The sequence below is a fragment of the Panthera leo genome, chromosome D3, assembly GCF_018350215.1.
Source record: "Panthera leo isolate Ple1 chromosome D3, P.leo_Ple1_pat1.1, whole genome shotgun sequence".
Lineage (NCBI taxonomy): Eukaryota > Metazoa > Chordata > Mammalia > Carnivora > Felidae > Panthera > Panthera leo.
In genome coordinates this window covers 18,261,462-18,279,714 of record NC_056690.1, presented here as the reverse complement: position 1 = coordinate 18,279,714, position 18,253 = coordinate 18,261,462, and the positions used below count along the sequence as shown (strand labels likewise).

The window sequence follows — 18,253 nt, the reverse complement described above, 5'->3', positions numbered from 1 at the left end:
GATGCTTTTTCTCTTTCTTTCAAAATAAATAAACTTAAAAAAAATTTAAAATTTAAGAAACGGGCCTTCCTTTTTCCTGCTAGGGAAGAGTAAGAAAAGATCCCCACCCCCCTTTTCATTTTAGCTACTAGAAATTCAGAGCCAAATGGAAGCCCAGAGACAACCACCATGGCCCTTGTGGCACACCCATCTGTGGACACTCTTCTCTATATACGACCTCGGTTTTGTTCACCTACTGCTACTTCCCTCGTCCTTGTTTTCTATTCCTGAAGATTTTCTATTGCTGTTTTGCTGAATGTGAACTTGGCTTAGTGGTCTTAAAACCCTTGTGGGAGAAGTCCGAGCGTCACAGAAACAGAGGGGAGAAGGCACACAGGGACAACAGGAGCGGCCCCCGAGCCAGGCAGAGCCACAGGGTCGGCCCCCCCGAGCCACTTACTCTTCACGGGAAGCACGTTCTGGGGGGATGCCGGCTGCGCGTGGGCTGGCTCCTGGTTCTCCAGAAGCTTCTTGTTCAGGATGTCACTGAAGAAGATCCGGATCAGAGGCACCCCCCACAGGAACTGCAGCTGTTTGGTGATCAAGGGCATGGACTCGTTAAGGCTACGAGAGAGCAGGAGACGGGCGCTGTCAGCTCCGCCTGACGGATGGCCGGGGAGAGCCCGCTCAGCTCCCCAGAGGGCCTTCCGCTTGGAGGGGTGGCTACAACCTGCCACTCGACATGGCGAGTAAGAGGATACGAAAAAGGGGGCCTAGATGCATAAGGCACTGGCCTCTTTGCCTCCTCTGTCACCCCACCCAGGCCTCCCGTGCCGCCAACAGCATCCCTGCTCGCCCCAGGGCCGCAGGCTCCACCTGCCATAGTCATGCCCTCTCTCTGTTCTGACCCCACCCCATTTACCATCCAGTCGACAAAAGCCATCTGCCGTCTGCTGCACTGGCCTCTTCTTCACATCCAGCCCCCAGGCCTGGCCCGCGAGTCTCCACGACCCCCAACCTCCTGAAAGTCTCCCCGCTCCACGCCGCAGCCCTAGCGTCAGACTCACACTCCTGAAATCCGCCTTCATCACCTCCCGTCTTAAGAGCCTATGAGGGCTCCCCTGGCTCCCGGCACCACAGTGGAAACAGCCACGACCCATGAGCACGAGCCAGGCCTAGAGGCAGGCCCTTCACGTACCTTATCTCCTTCAATCCTCTGAAACACCACACTCCGAGAGACTGTGAAAATCATCCCCGGGTTTCGGGCAAGGAGAGCAGGGTAAAGGGGCTTGTCCAAGTCCACTCAGAGCAGACCAGGTTGCCCACTGCTGCCCCCCCCGCCCCTCCTGCCTCCCAGAACATCCTTCCTGAGGCCACAACACACCTGCCCCATTCTCCTCAGGCTGGGCTATCACACTGGGGCCCATCACGGGCTGGCCATTTGTCTTTTCAACTGGATGGCACTGTGGTAGGAGGAAAAGGGAGGCTATCCTGGGATTTCCTCCCTTGGCCCTCACTCTTTGTTTCAAGGACATCTGCCAGGGATCCAGGCAGCTATCTGAACAGGAAAAGAGCCAGAAGCTCTAGCCACCTTCACTCCCGAGACCTGCCTCATCTCAGCCCAGGAGGCTTGTTCTGCTTTCAAATCTGTGATGCCGTTTACTTAATCTCTCTCTTTGAGCCTAGCGCTTTTAATGTTTTTGAGTCCTTTAGTTACAAAATTTTAAACTTATATTCCACCTCTTGAAAAGGATCTGAGGTGACCTCTACCCCCTTTCAGTCACGGGGCTTATTTTAATCACCTGCAAAATACGGCAGTCTAGGGAGTCAGGAAAAGTGATACTGAAAAAGAAAAAATAGGGTTGACAGATAAGGTTCACAATTTACTAAAGAATGAAATACAAAATAAATGATCTCAAAAAAAAAACCAACAACAAAAAACTATTGAGTGGTGCCTGGGTGGCTCAGTCAGTTGAGCGCCCGGCTCTTGATCTCGGCTCAGGTCACGATCTCACAGGCTGTGGGTTCAAGCCCCACATTGGGCTCTGCACTGATGGTGTCAAGTCTGCTTGGGATTCTCTCTCTCTCCTCCTCTCTCTGTGTCCCTCCCCCACGCATGTGCATGCTCTCTCTCAAAATAAATAAACTTAAAAAAAAAAACAAAACCTGTTGATATTTACAGGTAAAAAAAAGAAACTGAAGGGACGTTCACACGGTTGTCTCTGGGTAGTAGCACAATGGGATGGTTTTTTTTCTTTTGGTCTTATCTAGATTTTATCCAGTGATATATATTACTTTTGCAACCAGAAACAAAACAACAGAAGCCGGAAGAAAGATGGAAGGAAGAAGGGGGAGGTGGTGACAGACAGGCAGGAGACAAGAAAGGCAGTGATTTGCCCTGGGACTTACCCATAGTCCACAGATTGGGAGAACCAGCCGAGGACGGGGTGCCAGTGCGTCAGGTTGGATTTCTTCTGGGACACGTACTTCTGACAGTAGCACAGCATCTGGGTGAGCAAACTCACGAACCCATCCGTCTCTTCCTCTAACACCTTGGGGCTGAGGGAGCCCAACTGCAGAAGGTTGCCTGCAAAGAGACAAGGCTGAGTGCAAGGAGCCCGGGCAGACCCGCTCCGTCACCTCGCAGCCCCACTCTCCGCCTGGGGCTCCCGCAGTCACGTCCACGTGCAGGAAGAAATCCCACGTGGAGAGGCACCTGGCAGCTGGCAGTGCTGGGGCTGCTCCGTGTCGCGCCTGGCTTCAAACCCTGGCCCTGCCATGGGGCGCCTGGGTGGCGCAGTCGGTTAAGCGTCCGACTTCAGCCAGGTCACGATCTCACCGTCCGTGAGTTCGAGCCCCGCGTCAGGCTCTGGGCTGATGGCTCGGAGCCTGGAGCCTGTTTCCGATTCTGTGTCTCCCTCTCTCTCTGTCCCTCCCCCGTTCATGCTCTGTCTCTCTCTGTCCCAAAAATAAAAATAAACGTTGAAAAAAAAAAATTAAAAAAAAAAAAAAAAAAAAAAAAAAAAAACCCTGGCCCTGCCACAGAGGAGCTGTGCGACCCTCAACCCACCTCTCGAATCCGTCTCCTCATCTAGAAGATTGGGATAATGATCCCCACTCTTGCCGTGAGGATGACAGGCAGACTCATACGCAGACGTGTGTGAACTTTAGTTAGCATATAACACTTCGATACGACACTAAAACTCGAGAATCGAGAGTCAGTGTAAGAAATGACCTTTGGAAGGACACCTGAACGTCCTAGGAAGTCACTCTTGCTCAGCGTTCACCGAAGTTACTCACCACGAACTCCCTTAAAATTTAGCCCCAAGGACCTTTTCCTCCATTAAAAAAAACCTCTTCTAAGTGATGAGAATTACGCTCTACCTATTCGCTTCTGTCCTTTCTCTACTTACAAGGAAAACGTAAAATAGATGATGAGGCTCTGCTCCGATCTAAACACCACCCAGCTGTGCCCTCCCTTCTCTTTTGAGATGAGAATTACCCAGGTGACTCATCCCATTTTCATTCTTCTCTTGGATGCCAGGAAGCTGAGGGCCAAAATTTAACATTTTTCACTCAGCCAGGTTGCCAGGTTGCTATATTTTCCATCAGTTTTCAATTCTACGTGTCTATTTTATGTATCCAATTACATGTCTTTTATCGTTAGGTACTTCCAAGCGTTACTAAAAACAACTCATGATCCCCAGAACAGCAAAAAGCAAACACGCTTGGGCTTCTCCTGATGCCCAGCCACAGATACTCACCCATTAGACAAAGCGTATGGCATCCTTCTAAGCTTTCACATACGTCACGGCATCGATCTTCGTTTCTTAAAAATGTGATGAATTTACGAAGCATGTCATGAGATTCTAAAACGGTGAGGCGCTGCGAACAATTGCAGACTGTTAGAGCGGGAGCCGACAGGAAGAATTTCCCACTGGAGCATGAACTTGGTCGCTTGCACATCAACACCTAGATGCCAAACATGCTCTCAACGGCCAGGAAGAAAATGAACCAAGATGAGGACCTGGCTCTCTCGGCCGCTAACACGAGTGCGTCTACAGCAGCTCCTGCCTTAGTAGAAGTGTCAGGAGAAGAGGTGGAAATGAAGGGAGAAAACATTTTACTCTCTAATTTCTAAGAAGAATGGCAAAAATGGACTGGGGGTGGGGAACCGGAGAGCCACTTACCTCAGGGGTCACTGTGCTGAGGTGAGTCACGAGAGCAGGCACAGACATGATGTGGATGAGGAATGGCCGAAGCAGACTGTCTGAAAATTGTGCAGCAATCACAGGGCTAGACACAGACAGATCGCCTTATTCACATGGGTTTGCATGTTGCCCCGGAACCAAAGAACCACTCTGCCAACGCCCCCAACTCCCTTGAAATTACGCCTCACAGGACGTCTAGGAAAACTAAAGGCTGAAAATGGGAACATCCAGTCTCAAAAGACCACACATATGTACTAGATGCTCGGTTTCCCTTGGTGCCCTGTTACGTACACCTCGGCATGAGGTCATCAAAAACCTTCCTTAGGGGTGCCTGGGGGGCTCAGTCAGTTAAGCATCTGACTCTCGGTTTCAGCTCAGGTCATGACCTCATGGTTCGTGAATTCGAGCCCTGTGTCGGACTCCATGCCGACAGCACACAGCCTGCTTGGGATTCTCTCTCCCCCTCCTTTCCTCTGTCCCTCCCCCACTCTTTCTCTCTCAAAATAAATAAACTCTAAAAAACAAAACAAAACACTTCCTTTAGCCTCGCAGTTGTTGCACCTGAGCCCCCTTGGGGGACAAATTCTGCAGATGTCCTGCTAGGTCTCAGGATGTGGCCTTATGTGTGGCCTCAGTGTTTGGCACGGCAGGGGAGGATGGTAAAGGAGACGTTCGCTGCACAGTCCCCACCAGTACAGAGCTCACGCTGCAACCAGGGAGCTGGACAGGCACAAGGGAAAAAACAGAAACCGAGTCTGGGCAAAACGGGGGCCTGGGGAATGAATGGAACAAGGAGAGTTTGAGAAGGTGCCACGTGCCACGGATTCAATATATGTTGCTCTTGGAATACAAAATTGTGGCCAATATGTGAGACAAGAATAAAGAACGAGGAGTAAAGAGTATGGGCTCTGAGGTCAGGATAGCCTGGGTTCAACTCCTGGCCCTGTCACTCCCTGCTGTGTGACCAGGGCCCTGCTCATGCCTTAACCTCTCTGGGCCTTAACTTCCTCATTTATAAAACTAAGATTAGAGAATGTGGTGAGGAGTCAGTTAATGTGGGTATAAATCTTAAAACAATCATGTGGCCCATGAATGTTGGCTATTTGCATCATAGGATTTAGTGATCACGTCTGAACATAACGTTTATGATTTTACAGACTTTCAATAGTATATCCTACTGTGACAAAACCCCTAGGTATTTTGTTTTAAAAGGTCCTGGGCATGTTCAATTACATTCAAATACTCAGAGGGGAAAAAGGACACTACTTAAGGAAAAGGCTTCAGAGCCGCCTGGCCTTCAGAGTGAGCCAATGGACTCTAACGACTCTAACGTACAGAGTGAAAAAATCTAAATGATGGAGGCTACCACATTCTTAAAGGAGAAGGAACATGACGGAATGGCTGGATGTGACCCTCTCGGTGAATCACTCTTGAATTACAACACTCTGGGCGGGGGAGGGACGTTGGAACGGAAGGGAAGACTTCTGTTCTCAGGAGACGGAGGAGGGCGGCAGAGCGGCCCTGTGCCCTGGAGCTCAGGCACCTGCGTGTCAACGCTTCCCTGCCTCTGACGAGAGGGGAGGGTGGGCGAGGCTGGAACGAACTGCTCCAGAAAGTGACTCAGAGAGAGCAGATGCGGGACACCTGCCGCTGGAAAACCTGTTTGCACCTATGTCTTAGGACTCATTAAATACGACTCCTCTCAGAGTCTGAAAGGAAGGTGTGTTTGTTTACTAGACGATCTGGTCTACTTCTGTAACTAATTACAGCATCACTGGCAGACCCCTGCTCCTCTCTCGTAAGGATCTCGCTTCTAGAAATGGGCTGCCCAACGCAGTAGCCAGTAGCCACGTGTGGCTCCCGACCACTTAAAATGTGGTTAGTTCAGATGCAGGTAGGCTTTAAGGGTAAAATACACAATAGGCTTTGAAGACTCAGTATGAAAAGAAATAAATTATTAATTTTTTTAAATGTTTATTATTTCTTTTTGAGAGACAGAGTGCAAGCGGGGGAGGGGCAGAGAGAGAGAGGGAGACCCAGAATCTGAAGCAGCTCCAGGCTCCGAGCTGTTAGCACAGAGCCCGATGCGGGGCTCAAACCCACCAACGGTGAGTTCGTGACCTGAGCCGAAGTCAGACACTTAACTGACTGAGCCACCCAGGCGCCCCAAGTTAATTTTAACTAAAATAAAGAATTTAAAAGACTGACTACATGTAGAAATGATTATATTTTGGATATATCGATTTAAATAATTTCCCCTTATTTCCGGTCTTTTAAAATGTGGTTCTCATTACAGAGAAGGCTGCTCTAGACCAGCCTTGTCCAACAGAACTTTCCGTGATGGTGGAAATGTTTCTTCTTTGTGTGGTCCAATAAGGCTGTCACTGCTCAGTCACACGTGGTCCCGAAGCACCTGAAACGTGGCTAATGCAACTGAGGAACTGAATTCTTTTTTTGTTTTTAATTTTAATTTTAGTTTCAGTTTTAAAGAGAGGGAGAGAGAGAGAGAATGCGAGCAGGGGGCAGGGGCAGAGGGAGGGAGAGAGAGAACCTTAAGCAGGCTCCACACCTAGCATGGAGCCAGATGCAGAGTCGATCCCATGACTCTGGGATCATGACCTGAGCAGAAATCAAGAGTCAGATGCTCAACCAACTGAGCCACCCAGACGCTGCAAGGAACTGAATTCTTAATTTTAATATGTGTCTATTTAAACCCCAGGTGGCTAATGGTTAGTGGAAAGCACAGTCTAGACCAGGAGCGGCAAAAATGGCTCACAGGCCAAATTCTGCCCCTTGCCTATTTTTGCAAATACAGTTTTGTTCAAACATAGCCATTCTCCTCTGTGTACGCATCATCTATAGGTGCTTTGTGCCACACCAGCAGGGTGGTTGTGACCGACACTGCATGGACCACAGAACCGAAAATACGTATTAGCTGGCCCCTTGCAGAAAAAGTTTACCAACCAATCTCTAGACCATCGTTTGCTAACTGGTATTCCACAGGAAAGGAGTCCATGGGACACCAATAGACACGTTCCACCAGTGAAAACTTAGGTGGGGGTATTCCACGTTCAGGTATGTTTGGGCTGGCACCGGATTAAACAGGCCCAAAGGTTCTTAGACCTCAGGACTTGTCAAGAGCTCTCTGCGGTAAATTGCCCTGTGGATTAGCAAAGGGGGGCAGAGCAGGGAGCTTTACGTCACTGGTTTGACCGTAACACTCCCCCTGCCCAAAGTTATTATTATCTTGGGGATTAAGACGATCAAGTTATCATATTAACATCTCCCCCAAGTCTGTGCTCCTCTCAACAGTTTAAGAATGTTCTGGACCCAGTCACAGACACAGCTTTGTGCACTTGGTAATTCTCAGAATTGCAGGCATAATTTCTATATGGAAGTACTTAGCTTATGTATTTTGTATCTCCTATCTAAGTGAAGGCAAACAGCACAACCTCTCTGAGCCTCCAGATTCTAACATTTTATTGTATTTTATTTATTTATTTAAGTTTATTTATTTTTGAGAGAGACAAAGACAGTGTGAGTGGGGGAGGGGCAGAGAGAGAGAGAGAGAGAGAGAGAGACAGACAGACACTGAGAGAATCCCAAGCAGGCTTTGCACCATCAGCACAGAGCCCAATGTGGGGTTTGAATTCACTAACCTGTGAGATCACGACCTGAGCTGGAACCATTAGTTGGATGCTTAACTGACTGGGCCACCCAGGCGGCCCAGATTTTAACATTTTAAACCTGGGCTCACAACACTACTCCCTTTACCCTCTACTCTGCCTTTCGCCGGGCCTCTTCCAGCTCAAGGGGTTCTCTTTATCTTATCAATTAAAAAGCTCAAAAGGAAAAATGCTTGGGTCTTGGGTCCTTGGCACAATGAAAGCAATTCGCTTTGAAAAGCTTCCTTCAAATCGCGATGCAAAAAATTCAGGGGCACAGAAAGAAGAGCTGCCACAGATGCACCCTGTCAGTGAACAGAACAGAATAGGCAAGCCCCCACACGTAACGTGAGGAACAGGAGGAAGGGAAAGCGAGAGGAGGAAGTTTCCGGAAGCACGCCAGCTCCTCAGCTGGAGTTACTTACCGCAGTGCGAGAGAAAAGGTCGCAGTTAAAGTGCTTTTGGACAGACAAGGCCGGGGTCTTGCCAGGCCACGGGTTAACAGCATCTGAAAAAGAACATTTTAACTGGTCAGGGGCCGATGCCAACCTACAGTCACTTGTACGTAAAAAAGTAGCACAGAAGTAAAATGAGTGCTTCAGATAAAAAGAAAAACAAAAAAACCTATATTTAGAATGTTTTCCAAAAATGAAGGGAGAGCAAAGTAAAGGGTATCTCCTTCATTATACCACTGTCTCTCTAAATATTGTGTTTAAATTTTTAAAATAAGAAACAGCCAAAAAAGTTTACAGCCAATAAAAAGACTACCACACTTAAAATTTCATACGTATGCTACTCCTACATTCTGGCATCCAGTAGAAGATTCCTCACAGAGACGTGCTGCTGACGGCACCACCTTTGGCCATCACACCGCCTCCCAGGGTTCATGTGAGAAGAGGAAACCCGATCAGGAAGGAGCCCATCTCAGCGCCGGGCAGAAGGAAGGGTTCCATCAATGCTACTTCTAAACCCGAGAATCCCAAACCGCTTTTAAACAGCAATTCGAGTTCCGGCATTTATTCCCCCGGGTGTGTGAGCCGGCACAACAGGGGTGGTGTGGACAGAAGGGTGTTTGAGGACACAGCAAGAAAGCTAACTCCAGACTTCACCCAAGAAGGAACCCGAGGGAATCAAATCCTGAGGCCTCCCCTCTCGACTTTAAGTGTCAGGCGGCTGGGTCATTTCTGCAGCCAAAGATGTAGCACAACGAAGGGACCCCAGTGCCACTGTCCTCCCTCGACACAGACCACAAGCGACTCAAGGTGGGGGAAGGGACAGGACGCTGAGCATTAAACTCCTCCTGCAAAAAAGCTTCTGTGAAGAGGGCACCAGGTAATGCCAAAATCAGCTGTGAAAATTCAAGTTCAGGTACTGAAGAGAGAGGTCACGTGTTCGGGGACGCACTCACAAACCTGCAGCACAGGATAGAATCCATGCTGGTTGAGATGTCCCATTATATTTGCACAGATGTGGTTCATGGCTGGTCGAAGACTCTCCCCTGAATGAAGAAAGACGTGTGAGAGAAAAGGCACTGGCCTGACCGTGAACTATTTATAGCACACCCCAGGCCCGAGGCCATCATTTCGGTGGCTTGTCTTCCTACTCCCCTTCAGCCTGGTATCAGGCACAGGGAGAGGATGAACTCCAGAATCCACTCTCCTGGAAGGTCCAGCTCAAGTGTCACCTCTCAGGTGATGGGTCCTATGATCTCCCTCAGCCAGAAGTAACGTCCCCAGCCTCTGAGCACCTGTCGCACCTTTCCTAATTCCCTGAGGGCCCAGCATCATTTGCTCTCTGTGGCCACCGCCTCTCCCCGCTGGGAGACAGACACCCTGGAACTCAAGGCCAGAACTCCCCAAGATTTAAATGCCCTCCCCTCACAGCCCACGCCTTAAAATAACCCCTCTTTTCTGGCCAGGAGCCTTTGCACATAGTTGCCTCTGTTCTCAAAGTCCTTCCCCTTGGCTCTGCGAACCCCAACTCTCCCTTCAGCTGTTCACTCAGACATCACTTCGGCGGGAGAGCCTGAGTCCCAGACACAGGGAGGCAGGGCCTCCCGGATCCGCTCAACGTTCTTGTTTCTCCGTAGTCTTCGTTCCGAGCGCTACGTTTCACACGGTCGTCATGACATGCGTGTGTTCACATGTAAGTCCTTCCTATATTCGCATATAGTCACATGTATGGGACTTCCCTTTAGCGTCTATCTCCCTCACCAGACTCTCCAGTTCTGTGAAGGGCGGGCGGGCACACGGCAGTCTTTGGCACCTGAAGCCCGAAGGCAGCGGCCTTCTCTGTATCTCCAGTGCCCGCACAGAAGGTGGCACGGAGAAGGCCATTTGCAGAGCGGATGGACAAAGTGAACGGACAAAACACGGAAGGCTCAGTACGGCATCTGAGGGAGGAGGCAACTTCATGATGCAAATCTTATGGACAAAATAGAATTATTTGCTGCCCAATGATTGTGACACGAATGACAAGGCTTGAGTGAATATCACCACTTGGAGGCTGAGGTGCTATGGGAGTTTTAAAAAATGAGCTCAGGGGGACCGTGCCTTTAAACGTACATTCAAAGGAGAGATTAGAACACACAATCCTGAATGTATTCTGGATATTACAATGCTATCTGATGGAAACGTCAAGGGCATCTTCATTGGTATGCTTTCAGGGCCCCCCCTGAGGCTTATGGCAGTGAAAATGCTTCTTCAAAAGGAGAAAAGGTCCCCAAGGTCTCTATGCAAATGCTACTTGGGAAAGATTTTGAAGCCAGTCCCACAGACCTTTTCCGCGGAGGATTTTCCATGTTGAAGTGTCTGTGAAGGTGACAAGCATCGTGAGGTACAGCGTGATGAGTCTGGAGTCCTGTAAGATTTCAGGCTGGAAACAACAAAGAGACTGAGATGAAGTCATACGTCCGACGGCGGAGCAGCCACTCACAACTTGCCTGGATGCACTCTGCCACCAATCGGCAAGTCGGGACCGTCCGAGTTTATTCTTTTACTCTTGGGGAATGACCACTTTGGGAGTTCAGGGACAGGGATTCTGGCACACGAATCCTCGAGCACGGAATCTGAAACACTCTCGGGAATGGAGAATGAGAATTCTTGGGAAGCAAGCTGACTGGAGCTGGCCTGCTGTGTACATGGATGGATGGATGTACGGACATACGTTCACTGGAGCAGCAGAGTAGAAATGCAATTGAATGTGACGGGGACTCTGGGCTCAGACTCCCTGCTTGACCACTGGCTAGATGTGTGAGTTAGGGCAAGCTGCTTACCCTCTCTGTCCCCCAGTTCCTCAGCTGTTGACTATGGGTGGTAACATTGCTTTCTTCATAGGGTTGTTGTTAAAAATGAACGGATTAATGTAGACAAAGCACTAAGAACAGGGCCTGACACACAGGTAACTCTATGTAATACTGATTATCATAATCATAATTCATGCTTGCTGCCAGGTCAAGGCCAGGAGAGTCAATCACAAGTGCCCTGAGATGGCTAGAGATATGGGGGCTCTGGGGACATCTGCTCCATCGCTCAGCTCCCACGTGAGTCAAGCCTCTGCCCCTGAAACCTCTCTCCCAATGTGCGAGGTGAAAATGTCCACTGTTTGCAACCACTCACACCCCTGCCCACCTTCTCATAACACAAGGGTGGGCACAGGACCAGAAGGGCCAGTGGCAGTACCTTCCTTCCCCGCTCTTGCCACTGTGACCAGTTTGAGGTTGAGACCAGGACAACACTGGGCCTTTACTGTCCTCTCTGATTCCTAAACTAGTGGGAGAGGCCTCCCTTTTCTCTTTGGTCAAGATAAGAGTGAGGATGTGAGGCCAGAACTACTGTGATTACAACAGGAGAGAACAAAGCGATTCCAAAAGGGAGCAGAGACGAGAGAAAGGGATGAGGGAGAATCCTAGAAGCTCCTGGCTCTGGTCATCCCTGGCTGCCACATTACAGAGAATGTTCTATAAAAAATATTCTCGGGGCACCTGGATGGCTTGGTCGGTTGAGCATCCAACTTCGGCTGAGGTCACAATCTCATGGTTCAGTTTGTGAGTTCAAGCCCCATGCCGGTGTCTCTGCTGTCAGCACAGAACACATCTTAGATCCTCTGTCCCCCCAAAATAAATAAACATTTAAAAAAAATATTCTCCTTCTTGCTTAGCTTGTATGTATTAGGAGCTGCACATGTTGGATTTCTGCACTTGTATTTTTTTTAATGTTTATTTATTTTTGAGAGAAAGAGAGAGAGAGAGAGGCAGGCAGGGGAAGTAGGGGAAGTAGCAGAGAGAGAGAGGGAGACATAGAATCCGAAGCAGGCTCTAGGCTCTGAGCTGTCAGCACAGAGCCTGATGCGGGGCATGAAGTTATGAACCGCAAGATCATGACCTGAGCTGAAGTCAGACGCTTAACTGACGGAGCCACCCAGGTGCCCTGGGTTTCTGCACTTGTACCAAGAAGCCTGACTAGCATAATGTAACCGATAAATTATCCATTATTTCAAAAGAATAAAAAGAAAGGCAACAGATTTCTGGGTGTCAAGACTGTGGTGAGCATAAGCCAATGTTCAGAACGTTATACGTGAAAAGAAGGACTCCTACTGATAACGGTATCTAGCTTGCTCTCTCCTAGAACAGGGGTGCTAATAATTCTGTACTAGACTCTGATAAACTTCCAAAGAAATAACCTATGATGGAATCTTGAGGACTCTCAAGATATACTCTAAAGGCCTCCAATGAGAGGGAATATATTTACAATGAAAAGGATACATTTACAGGTGTCTTGTTCTGTTTTTACCTTGAGCTGCTCAAGAAACTCACAGCAACACCAAAGAATGTGTTTGATCTGTTTAATCCACAGGAGGGTGAGATCCTTGGAAAGAGCCAAGGACACATACCACACCTACAAGCAGGAGAAAGAGAAATGTAATGGGCAGAAACAGGGACCAAATTACGTATGTTCTAGCTACTGGGACAGGACAAGTTCACTAGGTCCAGCGCTGGGGAAGGCAGTGGGAATGAACAGGTGAATAAACAGGGAGTAGGACTTATCTGAACACTAAACCCATAGATAAAATAGCCTAGTGAGGGAATTTACCATCCTAAGAGGTCAGAGGAGAACGCAGTCCTTGGATAATGAAAAGACTAAGAAAACCAGCTGCACTGCGGTAATGTTTTCAAGTCATTACTTATTAGGCAGGTGTGTGTTCCACGTATGCAAAGTCCGACCTAACAAAATCGTAACACTTAGCAGGAACTTTCAGAACCAAAGAGATCGGCCTGAGAGCTTGTGGGAGACTTCCCAGCCCCCGTCTTGCTTACCTTGGGTTCGTTCTCAGCATCCATGCTGCTCAGGATGCAGCGACACAACTTCTCAAATCTCTGCGAAGAGGAAGGATGGGGGTTACACGTTTCTGCAAGCCACATTGAAATGGGAAAGCAGCAAGCGTTCCGTGGGTACCTGGCACGTGCGGGACTCACATGATGCCAGATGACTCACGGACATGATCATATTGAATTCCCCCTTATAGATGTGGAAACTGGGGATCAGAAAGGCTAACGTAAGGTTCTCAAATTGGTGGCCCACAGGCTGGAGGAGCCCTACACGTGGTTTCAGCCAGGGGTGCCTTTGGCAAAAACACAATCAACCGGGCAATCTGGGCCTGTGCTCCTGCGGGCTAGCAGCTGTTCCCTGGGTCGCGCTCTCCCGGTGGCCACTCTGTAAGCACCACAGACACGGACTTTTTCCCCACAACCTGTCACGCCATCATTTTTAACTTGAAATGCAAAAGGAAGGAAAGTGCAAACTGGAAACCACTTTACGCTGTCTATACCGGCCCTGGATCCACCCTTAAAAGTGCTATGGCCCCAGGCAGCCACCTCAGCATTCTAGACTATAGTTTCCTCCATCAACAGGGGTCACCTCACGGCACCTGCCTGTCCTCATCTTCCTGCCTGTGTAGTCCTGCCTCTCTCTGGGCTACATGTTCCGCAGGGTTAGAGACCCCGCCCATCTCATTTCCTTCTGGGGCCCCACTGCCTAGAAGAAGGTCTGGCACAATGGGATGCTTAGCAGTAATGAACGTCTAACCCCTGGGAGCACAGAGGCCCTCCTCGATGGGACCGTCAGTACCATTACAGACAACTCGCTATTTCCTGGAATCGTTTGTAGGCTGATCATTCTAATCCCCAAAGTGCGACCAGCACGCTTCATTTGGTTTACAGGATTTAAAAGAAATTTCAAATTAGCTACCAACTTTTACAAATGAGAAAAACGAGTACAAGGATCACCAGCATCTCTCTTCAAAATTCACAGCAGTCCACCACTGGCTGGAGCCCAGGACTGGCCGCCCCCCTTCAGTGGCCATGCCACACACCCCATCAACTCCCTCTGATGTCATCATTCCCCATCACCACCACCTCCTGCCAGTTACTGATTATTATTTCTTTTTTGTTAATGTTTATTTATTTTTGAGAGAGAGCGAGCGAGCGAGCGAGCATGAGCAGGGGAGGGGCAGAGAGAGAGGGAAACATGGAACCCGAAGCAGGCTCCAGGCTCTGAGCTGTCAGCACAGCGCCCGATGCGGGGCTCAAACCCACGAACTGTGTGACCATGACCTGAGCCAAAGTCGGATGTTCAACCAACTGAGCCACCCTGGTGCTCCTACTTATTATAATTTGTTGTTTTCTCCTGTAAATGGCTTCTTCCACTCAGTTGCCCAACCTGCCTCACTCCTGTATACATCTGAGTCGGAGTGCTTGTCATGGTCAATGTAAAAGAATTGTGATGATTCTCAGAAGCACTGAGTGTAATCCCCGCAAAACACATCCCAAGAAAACAAAAAGGGCAGGATGTAGTGGTAACTGAATCTATCTTGTAGCGTCGCTATAAGGATTAAATGAATTATATTTACAAAATACTTTCAAAAGACCTGGCAGATGGGTAAGCACAGTGTTCACTATTATTATTTTACCTCATTATCCTCTTTAATTCTGAACAAGAAGAGCAGTTTCCTGGCAATCTTAAAAATACAAAGTGCGCTTCTTTTACTGGACTCCACGTCATCTGCTTTAAAAAACTCATCGATCTCTCTCCTAGGAGGGGAAGGAGGCGGAAAGACATTTTAAATTAGGAGCTCATAGCAGCTGGAAGGCTTTTCAAGAACTGTAGGAGAAAACACCATTTTTTCTTGCTATTAACTGGGGACAGGGGACAACGTGCTGAGGATTTCCCAGCACCCACCGGATCTCTCTCTGCAGTCGCCTGCGACACAGGAAACTGCGAACATGGGCCTGGATCTCGACGGCCGCCCGCTCCCGCTCCTTCTGCACCAGCCTTTCCTCCCGAGCCTGACGGGCTCTATCGATGAACCACGCTCTCGAGGTCTGAGAAACGGTGAACATGTTTGCAAGTTTGCACGAACCCTGCAAGGAAAACGGCAAGTGGCTGACGTAGATCATTGAGGAAGAACACACACAGGAAGGGGCTCGCGAGCCAAGGGCGGGCGGGCACGCATTCGGGCAGCAGCAGAGCTACTCAGGACCCTTCGGTTCCCTCCACAGCGGCTAATAGCTCTCCTGGCACAAGTCCCAACTTCCTATCGGCTCTTTTCATGCACCTCATCTAGACCAGCGGTGCTTTTTCCTGCATTAAATAATCACATCTTCTTAAGAGCACAGCATCTGCCATAGGGTGTGGGCTCTGTAATTGTTTAATAGATGAACAAAGCATGAACCGGTTCCATCCATAAAGCTCTAATTCAAACCAGGCATCCTCTAGGTCAAAGGTTCCTAGGTATTTGAATTTTCTGGAGCAGTCTAAAGCTGAGCAGTCAAATTTATTTTGCAAAGTACAGGCTTGAAGGGAAAAAAAAATCGAACATAATTATTTACCGTCACCATTATTTCATTTCTCTGTTCACCCGACAAATATTTACTGGTATCTACTTTGTGCCCAGCACAAAATAAGCCCTTATTTTTTATTTTATTTTTTTTGGAAAAAGAGCCATTTTAACGCTAAAAAAGCCAAACGTGTGAGTCCAAAATGCAAGACAATCTGTTAGATTGAATACATTCGGTTTTATGTATAACTTACTCGGCTGTCCTTACTGTTCCCATTCTGCCAAGGGCTGATAAGGACGTCGGAGCAGAATCTGTCCATCCACTGACCGGCATGTTTTGGACAGAGGGTCTAAACTGTCCATTACATTTTTATCTAAATCACCAATCACTATCTTTTCCCAAAGATGTGGCTTTGGCTATGCCTAGAGCACACAACATGGGTCCGTGGAGCCTCCCACGCTGAAATTTCTTTGGATGCTTGAAAACTTTGTCATTCTATCCCAACTATATAAGCAGTCCAGCCGACAAAATTATTCAAAGGGATTACTCAGAAATCCAGACTTCTGGAAAACAATCCCTTTACCACGTTACCTCCCTCAGAGCAGTGCCCACATGAAAAGATCATCAGGAATAAAAAGCTCATTCAAGGCTCTTTCCATGTCAACATACCAAGAGGCCTCTGTGGTCCCTTTTCAACACGGATTCGCATCTGTTAAACAACATGTGGGTCTCTCATCGGTAATTGTCAAAACAAATGAACAGAGCCCACCTGGTCACAGGAAGGCAGGAAAGAAGGCAGGGGAGAAAAAGGTAGCAGTCTTCTGAATCACTTGTTCTCTCTGCCCAGCAGCAGTCTGAATAGCTCACCTGAGGACCTGCCTGTGACACAGAAACGCCAGGTAATCATTAGTGATGTTGCACAGGACTCACTATGCCGAGGGCAGCTTCTCGCTTCAGAGGAGCTTGTCCTTCCTGGCAGAAGCACATGGAAAAATCCAGATTCGGGGTTAAGTTTTACAGGCAGGGTGTCATATATCTTCCGCACTGAATAAAAGTAATAAAAAGTGCCTCTGGTTTAAAACACTAGTATTCTCATTTTTACTTAACGTCTGATTTAATTTTTTTAAACGTTTATTCATTTTTGAGAGACAGAGCATGAGCAGGGGAGGGACAGAGAGAGAGGGAGACACAGAATCCGAAGCAGGCTCCAGGTTCTGAGCTGTCAGCACAGGGCCTGACGTGGGGCTCGAACCCACGAACCGTGAGATCATGACCTGAGCTGAAGTGGGATGCTCAACCGACTGAGCCACCCAGGCATCCCTTCATGTCTGGTTTAAATGCTATAGTGTACCTCCCCAGTCCTCCAGCTGAAAGGGAATAGATTGAAAATAACCCCCAAAGAAGCTAATTGAAGCCGCACACACCTTATGGCACTAAGCACGAACAGAGGGGAATGGCATGTTAAGAAGCCATTGAAAGTTATGTGTGGCATTTTTTTAATGAAAATGAAAAACATTTATGCCTAAGAAATGAAAAACAACATGTAGACAGTGGTTGTTTGGAGGTGGAGGAATGATGGGAAGTTCTGCTTCCTGAACTAGTCCGTTTTCCAAATTCTCTGCAGGAAGCATGCAGTGAGGCAGCACAGCACTGTGAGAGGCACACAGCCTTTCGAGTCACAGCTGGAGCCCGTCTCTAGCTCTGCCATGCAGCCCCCGCAGGGAGAGGTCTCAGACCCTTTCTGCCTTAATGAGACAATTTATGTCAAATACCTATCAAGGTGGCTGACAGATTACACAGTAAGTCTAATTGACGTATTCTTTGTACAGACGTGAGAATTTTTTTCTTAACTCTGCGGTACGGGCTCTCATCTGTCTAGTCACTAAGGGCCCTTACGTTCCTCCCCCATTAAATTTTGTCCTATCCCTGGGTGCACTAAGATTCACCAGTCCTGTCACTTGGGCTATGGCCCTGTTTAGATTGGTTAACAGCTTCAAGCTCCAGAGAGCTGCAGAAGACAGGGCCCAAGCCCTGAGCACAATGGTATGATTCTTCCTTAACAGGCAGAGAGTCCCTCATTGGGGGGGGGGGGGGGGGGGAGGATGGGGGGGGAAGGGGTGATGAAAAGAAGGAGCCTCTTCTCAATGGAAAAACAGGAGATTGCATATGCAAACTGACAAAGTACCTGAAAGGCTATCTCAAAACTTTCACTTCTCCCAAACAGCCTCGTAGGATAAGATCTCTTCCTTGAGATTAGCATCCCCTCGGCAATGCTATATGCTGGTTTTGTTTACACCGTATAATAGTCTGTACTTGCAGTTTTTCTAATTCCTTCTTATTCTCTTCTATCTAAAATCTACCAGTTTATTAATCAAAACACATTACGAAGTCTTTTAAGTGTGTATTCGAAGTAACTGTAATGAAAGATTACACAAACTTGACTTAATCAAAGAAAGAAAAGGCTGTGTATAGTAGAAAAAACCTTGGATCATCTCGAGTACCCTTGGTTCTTTTTAGTTTTCAGTCTACCTCATTTGGCCAAATTATTTATCCTCTCTAGGCCT

The 18,253-nt window shown here is 48.2% G+C and overlaps 1 protein-coding gene across 8 annotated transcripts in view; it reads right to left on the bottom strand.

Moving 5' to 3' along the window:
- The window catches only part of UBE3B (ubiquitin protein ligase E3B), a 52,434-nt gene that overhangs the window by 32,525 nt on the left and 1,656 nt on the right, over positions 1–18,253 (bottom strand). For 2 of the 8 annotated variants that reach the window (XM_042911142.1, XM_042911147.1), the window contains exons 2-13: positions 16,459–16,661; positions 15,091–15,272; positions 14,822–14,942; positions 13,170–13,229; positions 12,646–12,750; positions 10,633–10,729; positions 9,268–9,353; positions 8,281–8,363; positions 4,170–4,275; positions 3,744–3,864; positions 2,389–2,566; positions 440–603 (exon numbers count right to left, since the gene is read on the bottom strand). In XM_042911142.1, coding sequence (XP_042767076.1) covers positions 440–603; positions 2,389–2,566; positions 3,744–3,864; positions 4,170–4,275; positions 8,281–8,363; positions 9,268–9,353; positions 10,633–10,729; positions 12,646–12,750; positions 13,170–13,229; positions 14,822–14,942; positions 15,091–15,251 — 1,282 coding nt within the window. In that variant the 5' untranslated portion in view covers positions 15,252–15,272; positions 16,459–16,661. The other 6 variants (XM_042911143.1, XM_042911145.1, XM_042911146.1 and 3 more) reach the window with 6 other exon arrangements.